This window comes from Carcharodon carcharias, chromosome 17 (assembly GCF_017639515.1).
Source record: "Carcharodon carcharias isolate sCarCar2 chromosome 17, sCarCar2.pri, whole genome shotgun sequence".
Taxonomy (NCBI): Eukaryota; Metazoa; Chordata; class Chondrichthyes; order Lamniformes; family Lamnidae; genus Carcharodon; species Carcharodon carcharias.
This window is the reverse complement of record NC_054483.1, coordinates 6,363,183-6,386,047: the sequence shown is the minus strand read 5'-3', so window position 1 is coordinate 6,386,047 and position 22,865 is coordinate 6,363,183. Positions and strand designations below refer to the sequence as shown.

Here is a 22,865-nt window from a genome sequence, read left to right as displayed (position 1 = left end):
TACTGTACCTGAAACATGTGAGGGCTCAAGTTGATGTGAAAAGACTCACCTTGAAAACGCCAATCATGGAATCTGCTCGAAGTGAGTGCGAATTTAACACCTTTAGAAGAAAGGGAACAATCCATGAGGACAATAAGCAATGACTACACTCCCACCTAAAGAGCTAGCGATACTCAGCTCTGTACCTGATGTAAACAGAAAGCAGGACTCTCTTGTCTCACCGTATACTCAGCGAAAGAGAACATTTGGACCTCTTGCTGGGACTTTACTTAGGAGATACAGACCAAATATGCCAGAGGGCAAGTTATAATCCATCCAAGGCATGCACACATAATTCAGTCACCGTTGCACATTCCATCCCTACTTCTGCAAAAAGCACTTTTAATTTCATATTATTTGTGATTAATTAGCAGAATGGACAGAAACGTAGGAAGCGGAGTTGGTTGGAACAAAAGAGTTTCTCTGCAGCACAGACCAGCTGAGAGATGCAACAGAGTGCCATTACTGGCGGGGAAGGTTTAATTACAGTGTGACAAGTTTACATAGGTAATTCCCATTATAAATACAGACCCAGGAATTTATAGACAAACAGGGGATGAGGGGTTTTACTTTTTTTTATTTCTACACACAACATGGAGTTACAGTTCATCCAGATGTAACAATACAGAACGCTGGTGCCCTCTTCAAACTATACAAGTCATAAACTCTTGCAGCACATCCCTGGAACCATTCAGCCCATCATTTCTGTGCCAACTCTTAGAAAGAGCTATCCAATTAATCCCATCCCCCCTCCTCTTAGTCCATGGCCCTGCACATTTTTGATTTTTAAGTATTTATTTAATTCCCTTTTGAAAATTAATGCTCAATCTGCTTCCATTTCTCTTTCAGGCAGCCCATTCCAGATTGTAACCACTCACTGTTGAGAAAAATACCAAAATCTTCATCTCCTACCTGGTTCTTTTGCCAATCACCTTAAATCTGTCTCCGACCCAATTATCACTGAAAACAGTTTCTGCCTATTTACACTAGCCCTCCTGACTAGAGACAAGAGGAGGCCATTCAGCCCCTCCAATCTACACTGTCATTCTGTTAGATCTACACCTCAACATTTCCCCATTTTTTTTCCAATAGCCCTTGTGATTCTCAATAGAATCTATCGGTGTTAAGTCTTGAAAGCTTCAATGATGCTTTTAGGGGCGACAGTTCCTGATTTCCATTCTATGCAAAGAATTTTAAGGTAATATCCTCTTGCAATGGATTCCCAAACCAGAGGAAATAGTTTCTTTCTACCTACCCTACCAAATCCTATTATCATTTTAAACAACTGAGGTAGACAATGTCAGCCACTTTCTGATACATCATCCCAGTGTTGATTCTTTAGCTGCAAGGCCAGACAGCAAGTTAGCAGGCTGGTCAGCTGTGAAAGGAATCACAACTGAACCCAATCCTTCACTCGAAGTTCAACGGGGTGGATCCTGACTTAATGTGAGAGTGAGTCAGCAACCAGCTTTCCAACTCTCCTAACCCTGCTTCAATAGGTCAGGGTCATAGAGTCATAATGGTAAAGAAGGAGGCCATTTGACCCATCGAGTCCATGCCTGTTCTCTGTTGATCAATCCAGTCAGTCCCAATGCCCCGCTCTATCCCTGTAATCCTGCAAGTTTGTTCCCCTCAAGTGTCCATCCAATTTTCTTCTGAAATTATTCATCACCTCTGCTTCCAATCCTCTTGTGGGCAGTGAGTTCCAAGTCATCACCTCTCCAAAGTGTAAAAAGATTCTTCCTCACATCTCCCCAACAAAACCTTAAATCTGTGTCACCAAATCCTTGTACCATCAGCTAATGGGAACAGTTTTTCTTTGTCTACCTTATCCAAACCTGTCAGGATCTTGTCCACCTCTATCAAGTCTCCCCTCAATCTCCTTTGCTCCAAGGAGAAAGACCCCAGCTTCTCCAACTCAACCTTGTAGCTAAAATCTCTCATCCCTAGAACCATTCTGGTAAATCTTCTCCACACCCTCTCAAGAAGCAAAAGCAGGAACCCAGTCGGTTTTTGTTCTCCCTCCCTAGCCCTGGGGTAAACCAATAGCAATCCCAGGAAAGATGAGTTCATGGGGCACAATCAAACGTGTGAACTTTGCGGGTGTGTCAATCTGACATCCCATTCACAGGGGATGAGTGAACATAAATACAGGTGAGCATACGAATTATAAGCAGCAGTAAGCCACTCAGCCCTCGAGCCTGCTCCACCATTCAATTAGATCATGGCTGATCTGAATGTAACCTCAACCCCACACTCCTGCCTACCCCCAATAACCTTTCACCTCTTGTTAATCAAGAATCGATCTAGCACTGCCTTAAAAACATTAAAAGGCTCTGCTTCCACCACCTTTTCAGGAAGAGAGTTCCAAAGACTCACAACTCAGAGAAAATATTTCTCCTCATCTCTGTCTTAAATGAGCGACCCCTTATTTTTAAACAGTGACCCCTAGTTCTAGATTCTCCCACAAGAGGAAATATCCTCACCACATCCACCCTGTCAAGAGCCCTCAGGATCTTTTATGTTTCAATCAAGTCACCTCTTACTCTTCTAAATATCTAAAGTGGATACAAGCCTAATCTGTCCAGCCTTTCCTCATAAGACAACCTGCCCATTCCTGGTTTTAGTCTATTAAACGTTCTCTTAACTGCTTCTAATGCATTTACATCTTTTCTTAAATATGGAGACCAATACTATACACAGTACTCCAGATGTGGTCTCACCAGTGCCCTGTATAACTGAAGCATAACCTCTCTACTTTTGTATTCAATTCCCCTTCCATTAAACAATAACATTCTATTAGCTTTCCTAGTTACTTGCTGTACCTGCATACTAACCTTTTGTGATTCATGCACTAGGACACCCAGATCCCTCTGAATCTCAGAGCTCTGCAATCTCTCGCCATTTAGATAATAAGCTTCCTTTTTATTCTTCCTGCCAAAATGAACCATTTCACATTTTGCTCCAGTATACTCCATTTGCCAGATATTCGCCCACTCACTTAATCTACCTATGTCACTTTGTAGCCTCCTCACGTCCTCTTCACAATTTACTTTCCTACTTATCCTTGTGTTGCCAGCAAATTTAGCAACCATACCTTTGGTCCCTTCATCCAAGTCATTTATATAAATTGTAAAAAGTTAAGGCTCCAGCACTGATCCTTGTGGCACACCACTCATCACATCCTGCCAACCAAAAAAGACCCATTTATGCCTACTCTCTGTTTCCTGTTAGCTAGCCAATCTTCTATCCCTCCACCATGAGCTTTTATTTTCTGCAATAACCTCTGATGTGGCACTTTATCAGATGCCTTCTGGAAATCTAAGTGTAGTAAATCCACCTTTATCCACAGCCCATGTGACTCCTTCAAAGAACTCTAATAAATTGACTAAACATGATTTCCTTTTTACAAAACCATGTTGATTCTGCCTGATTGTCTTGAATTTTTCTAAGTGTCCTGCTATAACATCTTTAATAATAGCTTCTAGCATTTTCCCTATGACAGATGTTAGGCCAACTGGCCTATAGTTTTTTTGCTTTCTGTCTCCCTCTCTTTTTGAATAATTATTTGCTATTTTCCCATCTAATGGAACCTTCCCTGAATCTAGGGAATTTTGGAAAATTAAAACCAGTGCATCAACTATCTCACTAGCCACTTCTTTCAAGGCCTTAGGGTGAAGTCCATCTGGACCTGGGGATTTGTCAGCCCGCAGTCCCAACAATTTGCTCAATACCACTTCCCTGGTGATGGGAATTTTCCCGAGTTCCTCTCTCCCTTCCATTTTCTGATTTACAGCCATTTCCAGGACGTTATTTGTATCATCTAGAGTGAAGACTGAAGCAAAATACTGTAAACCAACTGTAAACCAAGAGCAGTTCAAACCTTGTGTTAGCGTACCTGTAGGTGTATAAGTGTGTTGAAGACCTCACTTGGGAGTTTCTGAAAATTCTGGAAGAAAATCTGCCAAATGGAAAAGCAGCATTAGTCGCTTGGTAATACAGGACGGGAACATCGCTGAAAAGTGAGACATGTTGCAGAAGCTTTTCATTTTGTACTCCACAGGACAAATGCAAGAATGCCAAATTTTAAACAATCACAACAATTTATACCGCAGGAGAAAAGGGTACAGATTGATTGGCAAGTCTACTCTGATTGGCCGAGGTGTCGCCATGGATTTGGGCCCTATTTACAAGATTGCTGATCAGGCCAATCTAATAGCGTGTGGAGCTATAAGAATTCCAACATGTATTATTGGCCAGTGGAGGTAGAAAATAGTGGAGAACCCATGAGTGATTCCGTGATTGGGCAGCACTGCTGAACAATCCTGAGTTCGCTAACACAAACAACCAATTTAAGATAATCAGTTGAGCTTGTAATGTGGCTCATTTCCACTTGCTACAAGTGACATACATTCAAAGAAAAGGGGCCTGTTGTCTGCTAACAAAAGGAATATGTCTAAGCCTTGTGCCTTTTTTAAACTACCCGGAGCTTGAGCAGCCAATAGTTTTCCGTTGCTTTCTCCAAGAAGCCCAAACAGGGTACAGAAGTCTGAAGAAACTACAAGAGGTTAAGAAGCCTACAAGAGAAATCCAGTTTTGGTTTTTAAGTTGACCAATGCCGAAAGAAGGGAAGTATAACCTGTTACACTGAGTTAATTACTGCCTAGTTTACTAAGCTTTATTTTATGTTTAATAAATCTTTCCACTTTGCTGCAGTTTGACTTTCTTGCTGTTGACTTATTTATCATGTCCAAGTTCCTTACACCATCACTCAACAACGTCTATCTCAGTTGATGCTCATACTTTTGGAGGAGAGGGAGTTCCAGAGTTTCACAACCTTTCTGTGCTACAAATACATCTTTGCATCATCCCCGAATGGTCTAGCTCTAATTTTAATGTTATGACCCCCTTCTTCTGGACTCCCCTCACCAGACGATAGTGAAGCAAGTGAATCCCCTAATTGACATTGGCTAGATCTCCCCTCAACCCACTTTGGACATCTGTTTATGCCTAGTTTTATTGGCTCCTCAGTGTGACCACTGTCACCAGTCTGGTAACAGCTTTCCAAAAGCATACAGGAACGAGCGCTGAAACTGATCCTAGGTAACGCGTACCAAAGCTAGTCTGACACAAACAACTGAACATGAGCTCCCTTGCTGAAAGATGGGAAAAGCTCTGTCAGGACTATGCTAGAAAACTCTTGAATCCCACCTCCCATCACCACTCTACTTTACCACACCCACATGAAAATATATGTGCGACGGAAGTGAGGAGAAAAGGCAGCAATCTGTAAATAAGATATAGTACAAACAGACGACGAGACAGCACAGTACCCTATTTTATAAACATCACAAATAGTATGTCAATGATTGAGAATTTAAAGAACAAAACCTGACAACATATGATCAATGGGCTTTAATACAAAATGCAGACCTTTCATTTCGATTCTGTAAATTAATGAGACCTGCATTTTATAATGTATTGTGATTATTTTTATACTCAAATGTTCATAATTGTACAAACTTTTCATTATCTTATACCTGATTTTTATTTTAATGATTGTCTATAACAATGTTATTATGATTACTTGTTTCACTTGTACCTTCATCACAATTCAGCACTTGCCGTCACGATGATTTTTCAATAAACCAATTATCTATGTATCTATCTATCCATCCAAGATACTTGCGATTCATTTTCTGCAGCATTACGACAGTGCCCCTTACCTCATCAAAGACAGGGTTGTTTCCCCGTTTGATTCTGGTTCGGAAAACAGTGTCCCCCACGTACACCTTCACCACAGGTTTGATATTGGCGCCTTGTAGCTGGCGGCCCTCGATAATCCGGACTCGAACCTAATAACAAGGAAATGTCACAACTCTCTCCTTTCTAGCATCATACAGCCATTTAGCCCATCATGCCTGTCAACTTTTTGAAAGAGTTGTTCAATTAATCCCACACTCCTGCTCTTTTCCCATATAACACCGTAAAAGTTTTCCTTTTGCCCAATTTCCTTTTGAAAGTTCCTATTGAATCTGCTTCCGCTACCCTTTCAGATAGTGCATTCCAGGTCACAACAACTCACTGTTAACAGAATCCAAGCCGATTGGTGAAGTCAAAAGCAAAACATGGAGCTTTTCTTTACTGGGAGAGTTTATCGACTTTATTCAGTCTCATAGCTCTCCTTACACACCAGTGTCCCAGCTGTCCCCTATTTATACTCTTCCGAGCACCTGTGAAATTAGCCAGATAAACAAATCAAAATAAGTGAATTAACCACATTGACAGCCTCTTAAAGGGACTCTGTAATGAAAGGATGAGGATTTAAAGGAAACTTAACAAACTAAAGCAAAATGTTATTTTGGAGATCAATGATGCATTCCAGCCCCCAATCACAGAAGGCCTCAAGCGTGCCAGTGGACACTGTATGCTCCCTTTCTAAGGAGACCTGGCCAATGTCACAGAAGAAGGGTAGAGTCCCCTATTTTTACGTGCTCAAAGCACTTAATTAAACAATGCCCTTCACCCATGTTATCTTAACAATATAATTAACATACTATAAACAATCACTTAATAAAATGTTTCCTCAGCTCCTCACTGGAAATACCTTAAGTCTGTGTTCTTTGGCTATCAACCCTCCTGACAGTGGAAAGTTTCTCCTTATTTACTCTATCAAAACCCTTCCATTTTTCTGTTTTCTTTGAGCTAAAAAAAAATAGTCTCAGGTTCTAACCAAAAGCTAACAGATCCTACTTTGATGAAACAAGGTAATTGCAAGATCACAGTGCCAATGTGGAGCTTCACTGGCTAGTTGCACACATAGCCTGCCCAGGACCTCACAATATTCACCAGCGCGTTACTGTAGCGAGCGCCGCACAGCACCTCACAGAACAGGTTAGTTTCAGATGCCTGTTGTCCTGCTGGAGGGTGAAAGCAGCAGCTATTCTGGCAGGGAGTCCCCCAGAAACAACACAAAATTAAGAAATAGCAGCAGGAGTAGATGATTCGACCCCTCAAACCTGCTCCTCCATTCAATAAGGTTGTGGCTGATCTGAATTGTGGCCTTAATTCCACTCTGCTGCCTTCTTCTGCATAACCTTTGACTCCCTTGTTGATCAAAAAGCTGTCCAACTCAGCTGCGAATGTACTCAATGACCCAACCTCCACTGCGCTCTGGGGCAGGAATTTCCAAAGTCTAATGATCCTCAGAGAAAACAAATCCCCCTCATCTACATCTTAAATGGGAGAAACTATGAAACTATGTTTTATTCTGAAACTATGTCCCCCCTAGTTCTAGATTCTCCCGTGAGGGAAAACTTTCTTTCAGCATCCACCCTGTCAAGCCCTCTCAGAATCTTATATGTGTCAATAAGGTCACCTCTCATTCTTCTAAACACCAATGCGTATAGGTCCAACCTTTTCTCGTAAGCCAACCCCTTATTCCCAGTAATCAAACAAGTGAACCTCCTGTGGACTGTTTCCAATGCATATATATACCTCTTTAAGTGAAGGGACCAAAACTACACAGTATTCCAGATCTGATCTCACTCAGGCCCTGTACAGCTGAGGCAACACTTGGTTACTCCAAAGTGGGACAGACAGCTAGTTAACCTGGTTGATTGATTAAAGGATGAATGTTGGCCAAGGCAACCGGAGAAAGCACCTTGCTCTTCAAACAGTGTGATGGCATGCTTAATAACTAGGTGCTGATTCCATCATATCAGCCCCTCTATGTAAGGCTCTCAATTATAGAATTATCTAGTTACAACCAAGTCTCAGCTGATACCATTCAGTTGAAAATCTTTCCCTAACTGATCAATCTTTCTTCCAACTGACTAAACAGGACAAGTGCAGCAGCTATGTTGCTTCCATCGGAGGATGGATCCAATATTCCCTGCACAGTTCCTCAAATTCTCAGCCTCTGGAGTCAGAAGAGCCTTGAACCTAAGTCATTGTAACCAACTGGGAGACTGTGCATTGGTGAATGATTCATGATGGCACACTTGGTTTTCGTACACAGTTTCCCCCCCTTTTACCTGGAAGTCCTGTGGTTTGTCTGAAAGCTTCCTCACGAGCTTTGCTGTTTCCTTGACAGAGCCACTTTCTGGTGATGGAGATTGAGATCTCAACGGAAGCTCTTGTAATCTGGGAATGTCTGTGAAGTCCTCCTGCTCTGGACGTCCCACTTTGCCTGAGAGGAATACAGATCGAGTATTGTCTGGAGGACTCGCACGCGCACACACCCCTCCCATTAGAAGGAAAGGGAATTTTCCGACTCTTGCTCGTGACAAATCCAGTGTCACACAGATGACAGAATTGTTGATTCACGTGGATAGGTGACCATTAAAAATAGAGGGAACAGGGGGATGGAGGGGACACAGTCATGGCTAGGTGATCTCTGCACTTCCACAGGACTGGCACCTGAGACAGGCACAAGTTTGAGAGTAACACTCCAATCTCCCCAGCTTTGCCTAGCATAAAAGGCAGACCGACCGCAGACTGGGTGACCACTTTGAGGAACACCTTTGTGCAAGTATGACCCCCCAGCTTCCGGTGGCCTGTCAGTTTAGTTCTCCACTTGCTCTCACACTGACATCTCTGTCCTTGGCCTGCTGTACTGTTCCAGTCAAGCTCAATGTAAGTTTGAGGAACAGCACCTCAGTTTTCAACTAGGCACCATCCACACCCACCCCCCACCAACCCCTTGCTCAGACCTTATTACATCTCTGACTTTTCCCAGTTCTGATGAAAGATCATCGACCTGAAATGTTAATTCTGTTTCTCTCTCCACAGATACTGCCAGACTCTGCTGAGTATTTTCAGCATTTTCTGTTTTTATTAACTTTATAGGCTCACCTTTGTGCGCTTTCCAGTTTTTGCACACCCACATGAGGCATCCAGGGGAGGTACAGCATGGTTAGATGCAGAGTCAAGGTCCCTTTACTGTAGTCCAATAACCAAACTCAGAACAGGAGGCCAATTAGCCCCTCAAGACTCTTCCACCATTCAATGGGATCATAGACTATCTGTATCTTAACTCCATCCACCCACCTTGCCTCCATCCCCCTCAATACCCTCTATCAATCTTGATTTCAAATGATTGATCAAGCTAGCGTCTGCAGCTTTTTGAAGGAGAGAGCTCCAGACTTCTATCGCCCTTTTGCATGGAGTAGTGTTTTCTTACCTCTCCCCTGAATGGCCTAACTCTGATCTTCAGGTTCTGTCCCCTTGTCCTAGACTTCCCTCACCCGCGCAAAAAGTTTCCCTTGATCTACCCTATCAATCTTCCTTACAGAATCCTAAAACCCTCAACAAAATCTCTCGTCAACCTTCGATACCCAGGGAATAAGAACCTAGCTTATGTAAGCTTTCCTCACCGCCTAACCAGAGCTTTGTCCAGCCGCAACAAAATTCTCTATCCTTTACCATCTTGACCTCTAATTATAAAAGGTTAACTTTCATGAGCATTTTTGATTTTTTCTTTTGTGCGTGTGTCTGATTTTAACCTTTTGGTGATCTGTGTACACAGAGTCATAACAGCACATAATATGTCTTTTTGGGCCACTGACCAAACCTGCTCTCTGCAGACCCTTAAAGCTCGTTGGGTCATCCCAGTTTGTAACTTTTGACCATTTGAAAAGATTCAGGTCTATCATTTTTTGGTCCATAAATGGACAACCTCACACTTTAACTGCGCTGAAATCCGTTCACTGCTGTTTCCAGTCGCTGATCCGAGTGACACCTCCTCGCAAATTTATGCTGCCATCTCTATCTTATTGACCAGTGTCACAGTTTCCCAACACCAGCCTTGCTCTGTGATCGCCAGGTTTAGATTAGGGTCAATTACTGTTGCTTAACACAAACTCACAAAAAAAGATGTTTTATCAAGTGTCTCACTTACTCTCCATCTTCTCTTTATTATCCACGAGTGGCTCATAGAAGATTTCGAAGCTGAGCGTGTTCTGAAAACAAGGGGGAGGTGAAAAGCAAATACATAAATTCCCACCAGTGTTCTGTTTCTGCTTCATCCCCAGCCCCACCCCAGTCCGGATTCTGCCGAGATCCAAGCATTAGTCACCCTCTGTCAGCCCCGTCGAATCTCCGTCTTTCATGCAAGGCTGGCAGAAGGCTCCCTTGGTCACGGTGGGCTGCATAACAACAGCTTGCATTTATATAACAGCGCTTTGAACGTAGCCAAGCTTAGTTTATGTGATTTGCAAGAGTCTGATCAGGCAAAGTGTGACATCGAGGCACCAAAGGAGTCATGAGGGCAGGTGACTATGATATCGATCAAAGAAGGAGGTTTTAAGGAGCATCTAAAAAGGTGAGAGGGAGGTACAAAGGCAGAAAGGTTAAGGGAGGCTTTAGGCACAGCCACCAATGATGCGGGGTGGTGGGGGGGTGGGGAAGCGTTATGTTCTGTCAATTGTATTGTTAAGGTTAAGGATAAATAGCTGGAGGGTATTGATTAGTTAAGTATCAGAAAAAGGGACTACTGGGACACTGGGTTGGTAGGTAAGAGGCAGAGATAAGTAATGCTGCATTCTGTGATTAAACCTACTATCAAGAAAAGGGCCTGTGTCTAGAATTATTCTTCACCATCCGGCTTGACATCATTATAACAAAGAGGAAGTTGGGGATGTTCAAAACCCCGAATTGGAGGAGCACAGAAATCTCAGAGGTCTGGAGGAGGTTACAGAGGTAGGCAAGGGCAAGGCCATGGAGTGGTCTGAACGCAAGAGGAAGAATTTTAAGCTCGAGGCTTTGCTGGATTGGAAGCCAATACAAGCCAACGAGCACAGCGGTGAGACGTGAAATGGACTTGATGCAAGATAGGATACGGGGCGCAACAGTTTGGATGAGCTCAGGTTTGTAGTGGGTGAAAGGTCGGAGTACAGGCAGGAGAGAGCTAGATCAGATTTACATCACCACAACAACCTCACCTTCGTTTTTTGTTTCCTCTTATCCAGCAGAGGAACTTTGACAAAAGACACATTTTTGCTCTTCTCTCCAACCAGATTGGCAAGCCGGACGTTGATGGACCCAAGAGGTCTGTGGAGAACAAGGAAGATAAAATCCAGTCACCACGGGTTAAATTATCACTCAACACAGTGCCATTTCATTCACTTAACTACCTTCATCACTGACAACTCAAAACAGGACATAGAAACTAAGTTTATTTTCTAGGCTGGCAGGCAAAGGGTCACAAAGAGAATCTAACCATCGCCCCATGACATTCAATGGCATTACTATCACTGAATCCCCCATTTTCAACATCCTGGGGGTTACCATTGACCTGAAACTAAACTGGACTTGCCTATAAATACGGTGGCTATAAGATCAGATCAGAGGCTAGGAATCCTGCGGCGAATAACTCACCTCCTGGCTTCCCAAAGCCTGTCCACCATCTACAAGGCACAAGTCAGGGGTGTGATAGAACACTCTCTGCTTGCCTGGATGAGTGCAGCTCCAACAACACTCAAGTAGCTTGATAATCATCCAGGGCAAAGCAGCCCTATTGATTGGCACCCCATCCACAAACATTCACTCCCTCTACCACCGACACACAATGGCAGCAGTGGGTACCATTTACAAGATGCACTGCAGAAACTCACCTAGGCTCCTTAGACAGTACCTTCCAGACCCACAACCCCTAGCATCTAGAAGGACAAGGGCGGCGGATACTTGGGAACACCACAACCTGGAAGTTCCCCTCCAAGCCACTCACTATCCTGACTTGGAAAAATATCGCCGTTCCTTCACTGTTGCTGGGTCAAAATCCTGGAACTCCTTCCCTAACAGCACTGTGGGTATACCTACACCACAAGGATTGCAGCGGTTCAAGAAGGCAGCTCACCACCACCTTCTCCAGGGCAATTAGGGATGGGCCATAAATGTTGGCCTAGCCAGCGACGCCCACATCACGTGATGAATAAAAACAAAAATAATTGAATGATACAGCATAGTAGGAGGCCATTCAGCCCATCATGCCTGTGCCGGCCCTTTGGAAGAGCTATGTAATTAACCTACTCTCCCTGGTCTTTCCCCATTAGCCCTGCAAAGTCTTTATTTTCAAGTTCATATCCAAATCTCTTTTGGAGGTTACTATTCAATCTGCTTCCACCACTCTTTCAGAAAGTGAATTCCAAGTCATAACTTGCTGCCCCTGTATTTGTTTTTGCCAATTATTTTAAATCTGTGTCCCTCCTGCCACTCCAGTTCTTCCCTAACCACTCTACCAAAACCTTTCATAATTTTGAATGCAAAATAAACAGATTTGAAAGGTCGGGCTATATTTTTTTAAACACTCATGCCACAAAGTCAATAGGGCCTAGGTTCAAACCCCACTTCACCACGTAATCCCATTTTCAGAATGTGACAATGTTCACATGACTGATACCTGGGTTGGGGGTGGGGGTGGGGCACATTATCTGATGAGGAAAGACTGGACAGGCTGGGCTTCTATTCACTGGAGTTTAAAAGAATGAGAGGTGATCTTATTAAACTATAGAAGATTCTGAGGGGACTTGACAGGGTGGATACTGAGCATGTTTCCCATTGTGGGACAGACTTGAACTAGGGGGCCACAGTTTCAAAAAAGGGGTCTCCCATTTAAGAAGGAGATGAGAAGAAATCTTTTCTCTGAGGGTCGTGAGTCTTTGGATCTCTCTGCCCCACAGGGCAGTGGAGGCCAGATCAATGAACGTTTTTAAGGCAGAGGTAGATAGGTTCTTGACGAATAACAGAGTTATCAGAGGTAGGCAGAAGGTGGAGTTGAGACCATAATCAGATCAGCCACAATCTTATTGGCTGGCGGAGCAAGCTCGAGGGGCCAAATTCATTACTCCTGCTCCTAATTCATATGAGGCTGCACTTCGGATGAGAAATTAAAGATAGGCCCCCTCTGCCTATTCAGTGTGAACATTAACAATCCTTTCGGGGGTATTCAAAGCTGCAGCTGTCAGTTCTCCTGCTCATCATTCCTCCTTAAGCACTGCCAAGACAGGCTGACTTGCTCATTCACCTTATTGCCGTACGTGGGATCTTGCTGTGCGCAAAATGGCAAATGTGTTTCCCTTAAAAAGCGAGGGCATTGACCATCAAAGTAATTCATTGGCTGTGAAGCACTGTGACATGGCTCGAGGGGTCTGATGAGGTGTAAAGGCAATGGAAGATTTTTCCTTTCTGCACTGGCCATTATTCTTCCCTCCACAAGAACCTGACTTATTTTTAGAGGTGTTTATTTGGTGGTTGGGGTTGCAGAGAGGTGGAAGTTGCGGGGGGGGGCGGTGGTGGTTGGCACAATGTGTCTAGGCCTCCTGTGCAAATGCAATCCTGCTGGGAGTGTCTGGCTCGCAAACTGTCTTCCCTCTCTTTGGGCGCCGGTGTGTTTCCGTCATTTTATGTTTCTGGTTCAGAAACGTTCTGTCCGTTCTCCTTTCCCTCTTTGTCCCTTATGTGCGATGGCTTTGTGCTGGATGCCGGCAGGGGGAACGCTGCAGTTCTCCCTCTCGTGCTGCGCCAGCCCTGGGAGCCTGCCAACAGTCTGAGATTGCCCTCAGCAGAAAGGAGCACCACAGAAACAGGCCATTTATCCCAAAGAAGTCTTTCTATAATTATCTGGGACTTTGGTGAGACCACACCTGGAGTACAGTGCACAGTTTTACCCTCCATATCTAAGGAAGGATATACTTACATTGAAGCCCGTACAGTGAAAGTTTACTGGATTGGTTCCTGAGATACGAGGGTTACCCAATGATGAGGGGCTGAGTAAACTGGGCCTATTTTCTCTGGGGTTGAGAAGAATGAGAGACAATCTCATTGAAACAAGATTCTGAAGGGGCTTCACAGGGTAGACACTGAAAAGTTGTTTCCCCTTGGGGTGTGGGTGTCGCTGGCAAGGCCAGCATTTGTTGCCCATCCCTAATTGCCCTTGAACTGACCGAGCTAGGCCATTTCAGAGGGCAGTTAAGAGTCAACCACATTGCTGTGGGTCTGAATTCACATGCAGGCCAGGCTGGGTAAGGGTGGCAGATTTCCCTCCCTAAAGGACATTAGTGAACCAGATAGGTTCTTACAACAATCAATGATAGTTTTATGGTGACCATTACTGATACTAGCTTGATATTCAAAACTTATTAACTGAATTCAAATTCCACAAGCTGCCGTCATGGGATTTGAACCCATGTCCCCAGATCATTAGCATGGAGGTTTGGATTACTAGTCCAGGATCATCACCATTATGGCGCCATCTCCCCCTGAATCTAGAACTCTCTGAGGATTAGAGGGCGACCATTTCAGAGAGAGATAAGAAGAGATTTCTTCACTCAGACGGTTGTGAATCTTTGGAATTCTCTACCCCAGAGGGTTGTGGTTGCTCCATTGTTGAATACATTCAAGGCTGGGATAGAGGGATTCGTAGAATCAAGGGATATGGGGAGTGGACGGGCAAGTGGAGTTGAGGCAGGAGATCAGCCATGACCTTGTTGAATGGTGGAGCAGACTCAAGGGGACGAATGGTCTACTCCTGCTCCAGTTTCTTATGTTAACTGGTCCATGTGGTGTTTATGCTCCACAAGAACCAACTCCCACCAGGCATCATCTCACTTCTAAAGCACTTTTCTAACCTGACACCCCCAGTGCATCTCATGTTACATGCTCTCTCTCCTCAGCCAAACTCTGAGAATTCTACTCTTTAATGACTTTGTTTGGCCATTCGGAATATGAATGTGGGGACATCATCGCTGCTGAGTTTGGAAAATCACTGCTAATTTACAGTGGCTATTCTCCTTGGGTTTTTAAATTCTAGTATACGTTTTAAACCATTTAACCAACAATTTTCACGCTGAATTCCTTCATTAACACGTTGAGCAGCCTCTTCGCAAAGTGCAGAATAATGTTACCTGCCCTTTCCACTTCTGTCTTTGCCTTTCAGATGAATCTGCAGAGAGGATCTGGCATCAAGAGGATTTCCTTTCAATTTAAAGCTCAGTGTCTAAAAGATTGAAAAGAGGAGTGGTGACAACCTGTTTTTAATAATAGCAACACAAACAGAAACTGGGCCTGAAAGGAGGCTGATTCCTCCTTGTTCCACTCTACAATGCACACCCTTCCCTCCACCACCCTACACTGACACCCCTCCCCCCACCGCCCTACACTGACACATCTCCCTCCACCGCCCTACACTGACACCCCTCCCCCCACCGCCCTACACTGACACCCTTCCCTCCACCGCCCTACACTGACACCCCTGCCCCTCACCGCCCTACACTGACACCCCTCCCTCCACCGCCCTACACCGACACGCCTCCCCCCACCGCCCTACACCGACACATCTCCCTCCACCGCCCTGCACCGACACCCCTCCCCCAACCGCCCTGCACCGACACCCCTCCCCCCACCGCCTTACACCGACACCCCTCCCCCCACCGCCCTACACTGACACCCCTCCCCCCACCGCCCTACACCGACACCCCTCCCTCCACCGCCCTACACCGACACCCCTCCCCCCACCGCCCTACACCGACACCCCTCCCTCCACCGCCCTACACCGACACCCCTCCCTCCACCGCCCTACACCGATACTCCTCCCCCCACCGCCCTACACCGACACCCCTCCCTCCACCGCCCTACACCGACACCCCTCCCCCCACCGCCCTACACTGACACCCCTCCCTCCACCGCCCTACACCGACACCCCTCCCCCCACCGCCCTACACCGACACCCCTCCCTCCACCGCCCTACACCGACACCCCTCCCCCTCACCGCCCTACACTGATACCCCTCCCCCCACCGCCCTACACCGACACCCCTCCCTCCACCGCCCTACACCGACACCCCTCCCCCCACCGCCCTACACCGACACCCCTCCCTCCACCGCCCTACACCGACACCCCTCCCCCCACCACCCTACACCGACACCCCTCCCCCCAACGCCCTACACCGACACCCCTCCCTCCACCGCCCTACACCGACACCCCTCCCTCCACCGCCCTACACCGACACCCCTCCCTCCACCGCCCTACACCGACACCCCTCCCTCCACCGCCCTACACTGACACATCTCCCTCCACCGCCCTACACTGACACCCCTCCCTCCACCGCCCTACACTGACACCCCTCCCTCCACCGCCCTACACTGACACATCTCCCCCCACCGCCCTACACTGACACCCCTCCCCCCACCGCCCTACACCGACACATCTCCCTCCACCGCCCTACACCGACACCCCTCCCCCCACCGCCCTACACTGACACCCCTCCCCCCACCGCCCTACACTGACACCCCTCCCTCCACCGCCCTACACTGACACCCCTCCCCCCACCGCCCTACACTGACACATCTCCCTCCACCGCCCTACACTGACACCCCTCCCCCCACCGCCCTACACCGACACCCCTCCCCCCACCGCCCTACACCGACACCCCTCCCCCCACCGCCCTACACCGACACCCCTCCCCCCACCGCCCAACACTGACACCCCTCCCCCTCACCACCCTACACCGACACATCTCCCCCCACCGCCCTACACCGACACATCTCCCCCCACCGCCCTACACTGACACCCCTCCCTCCACCGCCCTACACTGACAAATCTCCCCCCACCGCCCAACACTGACACCCCTCCCTCCACCGCCCTACACCGACACCCCTCCCTCCACCGCCCTACACTGACACCCCTCCCTCCACCGCCCTACACTGACACCCCTCCCCCCACCGCCCTACACTGACACCCCTCCCCCCACCGCCCAACACCGACACCCCTCCCTCCACCGCCCTACACCGACACCCCTCCCTCCACCGCCCTACACCGACACCCCTCCCTCCACCGCCCTACACCGACACCCCTCCCTCCACCGCCCTACACCGACACCCCTCCCTCCACCGCCCTACACCGACACCACTCCCTCCACCGCCCTACACCGACACCCCTCCCTCCACCGCCCTACACCGACACCCCTCCCTCCACCGCCCTACACCGACACCCATCCCTCCACCGCCCTACACCGACACCCCTCCCCCCACCGCCCTACACCGACACCCCTCCCCCCACCGCCCTACACCGACACCCCTCCCCCCACCGCCCTACACCGACACCCCTCCCCCCACCGCCCTACACCGACACCCCTCCCCCCACCGCCCTACACCGACACCCCTCCCTCCACCGCCCTACACCGACACCCCTCCCCCCACCGCCCTACACCGACACCCCTCCCCCCACCGCCCTACAATGACACCCCTCCCCCCACCGCCCTACACCGACACCCCTCCCTCCACCGCCCTACACCGACACCCCTCCCCCCACCGCCCTACACCGACACCCCTCCCCCCACCGCCCTACACCGACACCCCTCCCCCTCACCGCCCTACACCGACACCCCTCCTCCCACCGCCCTACACCGACACCCCTCCCCCCACCTGCCCTACACCGACACCCCTCCCCCCACCGCCCTACACCGACACCCCTCCCCCCACCGCCCTACACCGACACCCCTCCCCCCACCGCCCTACACCGACACCCCTCCCCCCACCGCCCTACACAGACACCCCTCCCTCCACCGCCCTACACCGACACCCCTCCCTCCACCGCCCTACACCGACACCCCTCCCTCCACCGCCCTACACCGACACCCCTCCCCCCACCGCCCTACACCGACACCCCTCCCTCCACCGCCCTACACCGACACCCCTCCCTCCACCGCCCTACACCGACACCCCTCCCTCCACCGCCCTACACCGACACCCCTCCCCCCACCGCCCTACACCGACACCCCTCCCCCCACCGCCCTACACCGACACCCCTCCCCCCACCGCTCTACACCGACACCCCTCCCCCCACCGCCCTACACCGACACCCCTCCCCCCACCGCCCTACACCGACACCCCTCCCCCCACCGCCCTACACCGACACCCCTCCCTCCACCGCCCTACACCGACACCCCTCCCTCCACCGCCCTACACCGACACCCCTCCCCCCACCGCCCTACACCGACACCCCTCCCCCCACCACCCTACAATGACACCCCTCCCCCCACCGCCCTACACCGACACCCCTCCCTCCACCGCCCTACACCGACACCCCTCCCCCCACCGCCCTACACCGACACCCCTCCCCCCACCGCCCTACAGCGACACCCCTCCCCCTCACCGCCCTGCACCGACACCCCTCCTCCCACCGCCCTACACCGACACCCCTCCCCCCACCGCCCTACACCGACACCCCACCCCCCACCGCCCAACACCGACACACCTCCCCCCACCGCCCTACACCGACACCCCTCCCCCCACCGCCCTACACCGACACCCCTCCCCCCACCGCCCTACACCGACACCCCTCCCCCCACCGCCCTACACCGACACCCCTCCCCCCACCGCCCTACACCGACACCCCTCCCCCCACCGCCCTACACCGACACCCCTCCCTCCACCGCCCTACAACGACACCCCTCCCTCCACCGCCCTACACCGACACCCCTCCCTCCACCGCCCTACACCGACACCCCTCCCCCCACCGCCCTACACCGACACCCCTCCCTCCACCGCCCTACACCGACACCCCTCCCTCCACCGCCCTACACCGACACCCCTCCCTCCACCGCCCTACACCGACACCCCTCCCCCCACCGCCCTACACCGTCACCCCTCCCCCCACCGCCCTACACCGACACCCCTCCCCCCACCGCCCTACACCGGCACCCCTCCCCCCACCGCCCTACACCGACACATCTCCCTCCACCGCCCTACACTGACACCCTTCCCTCCACCGCCCTACACCGACACCCCTCCCTCCACCGCCCTACACTGACACCCTTCCCTCACTCTCTGTGCCACCCTACACTCCACACCCCTTTCCCTCTGTACCACCGTATACTGCACACGCCTCCCTCCTTGTGTCACCCTACATTGCACACCACTTCCTTTGCCACCATAAATGTACACCCCTCCCTCTCTCTGTGCCACCCTACACTGCAAACCCCTCCCTCTCTGTGCCACCCTACACTGCAAACCCCTCCCTCTCTCTGTGCCACCCTACACTGCATATTCCTTCATGTCTTTCACTGTGCCGGCACATCTCCCACTATATCGTCCTAACCACCCCAATGCATCTCACACCACACTCTAAGATCGCTCACCCTCTCTTGTCTCACCCTTTATCGATAGTTCCACCTCTCTCACCGTCTCAGTCTCACCCGTGCTACCCTTGCCCATCCTAATCAATAATTAAACTGTGCCATATCAGTCTGATCATCTCTAAAGTATGAAACTTGTTGCTACTGATTCACGATGCCACCAATCTCGCCAATATCTGCAGGCAATTGGCCCTTTTTGTACGGTACACATTTTTCCAGATGTCTGCGCTGCACGTAAAATGCTGCCTGTGAGCTCAGCTTTCAACCGTCAAGCTACCCGAGGATGTCACATCGAGAATGCTCTTCCACTTGCCTCATTCCACTTGACATTCTTGTCCTCCTCTGATAAGCTCGTTCTCTTCTTTTTCCCTGGCAAGACAGAAATCACAGTCGGGGCTTACAGCTCGTGGTCACTTTCTGCCATTTCCAACATCGCCCCACCCCCACCCCTGAAGTCTAGTGGAAACCAGCTTTCAAGATAACCAGATACCAAGACATTAATCAAGTTGCAGAACGGGTGTAGAATCGCCAAGTGTGAGACAGTGCCTTCCGTTCAGAAGAACAAGGAAGTTACAGTTCTTGGGAACTGAGTCTAAATGGGTAACAAACAAGGGGGATCTGAGGTTACTGATACACAGGTCATTAAAAGTTACCACGGAAGGAGTATTAGAAAAAGAAGCAAAGTACTGGGATTTATTCCAACAGGGATAGAACTCAAGAACAGATAAGTTAATTTTAGACTTACACCAATGGTGGGGTTGTGGTAATTTCGCTGGCCTAGTGATCAAAAGGCCCAAGCTAATGGGCTGGGGATAGGGGTTTAACCTTAAATTCAACTAATTAACAAAGTCTGGAGTTGAAATTTAGTCTCCTTAATGGTGACCATGAAACTATCATCAATTGTTGTAAAAACACATCTGGTTCACCAATTCACCTTTTAGGGAAGGAAATCTGCCACCCTTACCTAGTCTGGTCTACTTGTGACTCTTAATTACCCTCAAAGCGCAATTAAGAATGGGTCACAAATGTCAGTGATGCAAATATAAATTACAATGCCCCAGGTCTTCTGGTCTTCAGATGGTCAGAGATTGGACGTACCCTGAAAGATGAGCTGTGGGACCCCTTGGAAGTCCCAATGCAACCACTCCGTGAGAATTGCCTGGGGAATTTCAAGTATCGAGGGGCAATCCCCCTGTGTCCAGAGCCCTCTGATAAAGTCTTCAACTCTGAGTTAAGGGTCGGAGACTTTGGAGGGTTCCGACTCATTTACCTGGATAGTTACCCAGGAAATGTTAAACTCCTGGGTAATTATACAACTGCGCCCCCCCCCCTCTCTGAACACCCACTAACCACCACCACCACCACCCCCCCAACCCCACTGTTTTCCCACACTGACCCTCCAACTCGCCCCATGACCCTCCAAACCCCTGATCCTCCAACTCCCTCACTGACCGACCCCTGCTCTCCCAGACCCTCCAGCTCCCCCCCCCCCCACGACCCTGTGACTCACCCTGGATCTCGCACCACTGCAACTCCCCCCGCCACCCCCCCACCCACACCCCCCCCCCCCCCCAAACCAACTTTCCCCTAACAACTTCCCCAACCCTCGGACTACCTGACCTCAACACCCAGCCTGCCACCCTACCCACTTACCTCACTCACATGCATTCACTAACACGGTGAAAAGCTATTTAGATGTTCCAAAGCTTTTCAGTGAATGACCGAAGACTTACCAGACTATGGCATCTAGTGCTGTAAAAAGGAGGCATGGCTTGAGTTCCCCTGACAATCCTGCACCACGAGGGAGGACTCCGAGAACAAGTGCACTCCGCAGTTGTGACGAAGCCCGGTTCAGAAGGCCTGACCAGAAATGCGGACTCCGGCGCTGTGTATGAAATTAGGAGCGGAGAGGCAATCCGATGGGGATTGCCAATCCTGGGAATAGTCAGCCCAATAAAATAACACAGGAGGGTTGGGAGTAAGGGTCAGAGGTAGAAATGAGGAAAGCAGATCAGATGCCAGAAATAATTTCATAATCTGAGGGTGAAACCTATTCGAATAAGAGTATTGAAACCTCTAGGTTTAAACAGTCGGCTGAAATGACCTTGTATTGTCTCAAGGTTCTAATACTTTAATGTGGTTTGATAAATAACAAGTTTGTGGAAATTTCTTGCTCATTACCATCTATCACCCGCTTGATTGGCATCCCATCCACCACCTTAAACATTCACTCCCACCACCACTGGCACACCCAAGCCACTCACCATCCTGACTTGGAAATATATCACCATTCCTTCACAGTCACTAGGTTAAAAATCCTGGAACTCCCTCCCTAACAGCACTGTGGGTGTACCTACACCACATGGGCTGCGCCGGTTCAAGAATTAGCTCAACATCACCTTCTCAAGGGCATTTAGGGATGGGCAATGAATGCTGGCCTTGGCAGTGACATCCAGATCTCTGAATGATTAAATTTTGACCGATTATAAGCCCCAAGACGTTTGACGTAAGGTTGGGGATGTTTTTATACAGGAGGGTGTTGGCGAATGGGATGTTTTGCCACATGGATCGGTCAATACGGAGACAAAATCGTATATATAACTGCAGCAGGGAAAGTTTCAGGGCTATGTTGGGAGTTGCTTTGGCAAAGAGTTAGCACAACAATTTACAGCTCTATGGCACATGTAATGCAGTAAAGTGTACCAAGGTACTTAACTAGTAGACAGACAGAGAGGTTTAACTATTAACAACATCAGCTAACATGGCAACCAGGAAAGGGAGCTTAATGAGAAACAGTTTGATTGGAACAGGATTGAGGGAACAAGGGGTGAGTGTCAAGGACAAGATGAGGTTGGAGAGACCATTGTTGGAGATGAGTTAAGAAGCTCAAGGAAGACAGAAGTTCAGAGCCAGAGCGGCAAGGAACTATTAGGGAACAGTGTTCCAAAGGGTTAGAAGTGAGGCAGGTGGCAGGGACAGCTGAACAGATTGGCTCAATCTTTGCAACAAAAAAGTGCATGAGTTCCTCGTACATTGTCGGAGGTGAGGGTGGAGGCAGGGGAGAGGGGTTTAAGACAGTTAGCAGCATTAGCACCGGAGAGCATAGCCCGATAATGCTTCAAGTTGTCCAGCAGGATCTGGTGATGGACAGTTAAGCCACTTGTTCACCAAAGACTTTCAAATCTGTGTCCCTCAGTCTTAAGTGAGTAAAGATGAGAGATGTAGCAAGGGGAATGATTAGGTGAGAGAGTGTAATAGTGCTCGTAAGTATAGGAGCATTAAAGGTGGCAAATCAGTAGCCACAGAAATGTCATGATGAATCTACCCAAAGTATGGATAGTTGGGAATTTGAAAGTGCAGTGGTAAGCAGCTTAAGGGAGAGTTTTTTTCAAAGTTGGACACAGAAAGAAATGGACTTCAGAAGAAGAATATGGCTAGACCAGAAAAAATCACCGCTTGCTTTATCAGTGATAGTAATGATTGGGGTAGCAAGGCCATGTAACTTGACAAGACTGAGGGGGTGAGAACGAGTATAGGTGGGAGCGTTTATGGGGGAAAGGAGGGCAGTGAACCCTGAGGAGATGAAGAGATGGAAGTCGAAATCACCGATGACAAGAAGCTGAGGGTGGAAAGCAGAGAATATACCTTAGCGATGAACTTGCTGTGAGACTTGGGTGGGCAGTACAGAACAAAA

The 22,865-nt window shown here is 48.9% G+C and overlaps 1 protein-coding gene across 1 annotated transcript in view; it reads right to left on the bottom strand.

Annotated features, from left to right (window-relative positions):
* The window catches only part of LOC121290057 (myoferlin-like), a 119,648-nt gene that overhangs the window by 95,802 nt on the left and 981 nt on the right, over positions 1-22,865 (bottom strand). Inside the window, exons 2-9 of the mRNA XM_041210213.1 lie at positions 19,485-19,540; positions 14,943-15,034; positions 10,983-11,091; positions 9,941-10,001; positions 8,076-8,230; positions 5,766-5,894; positions 3,938-4,000; positions 50-100 (exon numbers count right to left, since the gene is read on the bottom strand). Of these exons, the coding sequence (XP_041066147.1) occupies positions 50-100; positions 3,938-4,000; positions 5,766-5,894; positions 8,076-8,230; positions 9,941-10,001; positions 10,983-11,091; positions 14,943-15,034; positions 19,485-19,540 (716 nt within the window). The remainder of the gene's footprint in view (positions 1-49; positions 101-3,937; positions 4,001-5,765; positions 5,895-8,075; positions 8,231-9,940; positions 10,002-10,982; positions 11,092-14,942; positions 15,035-19,484; positions 19,541-22,865) is intronic.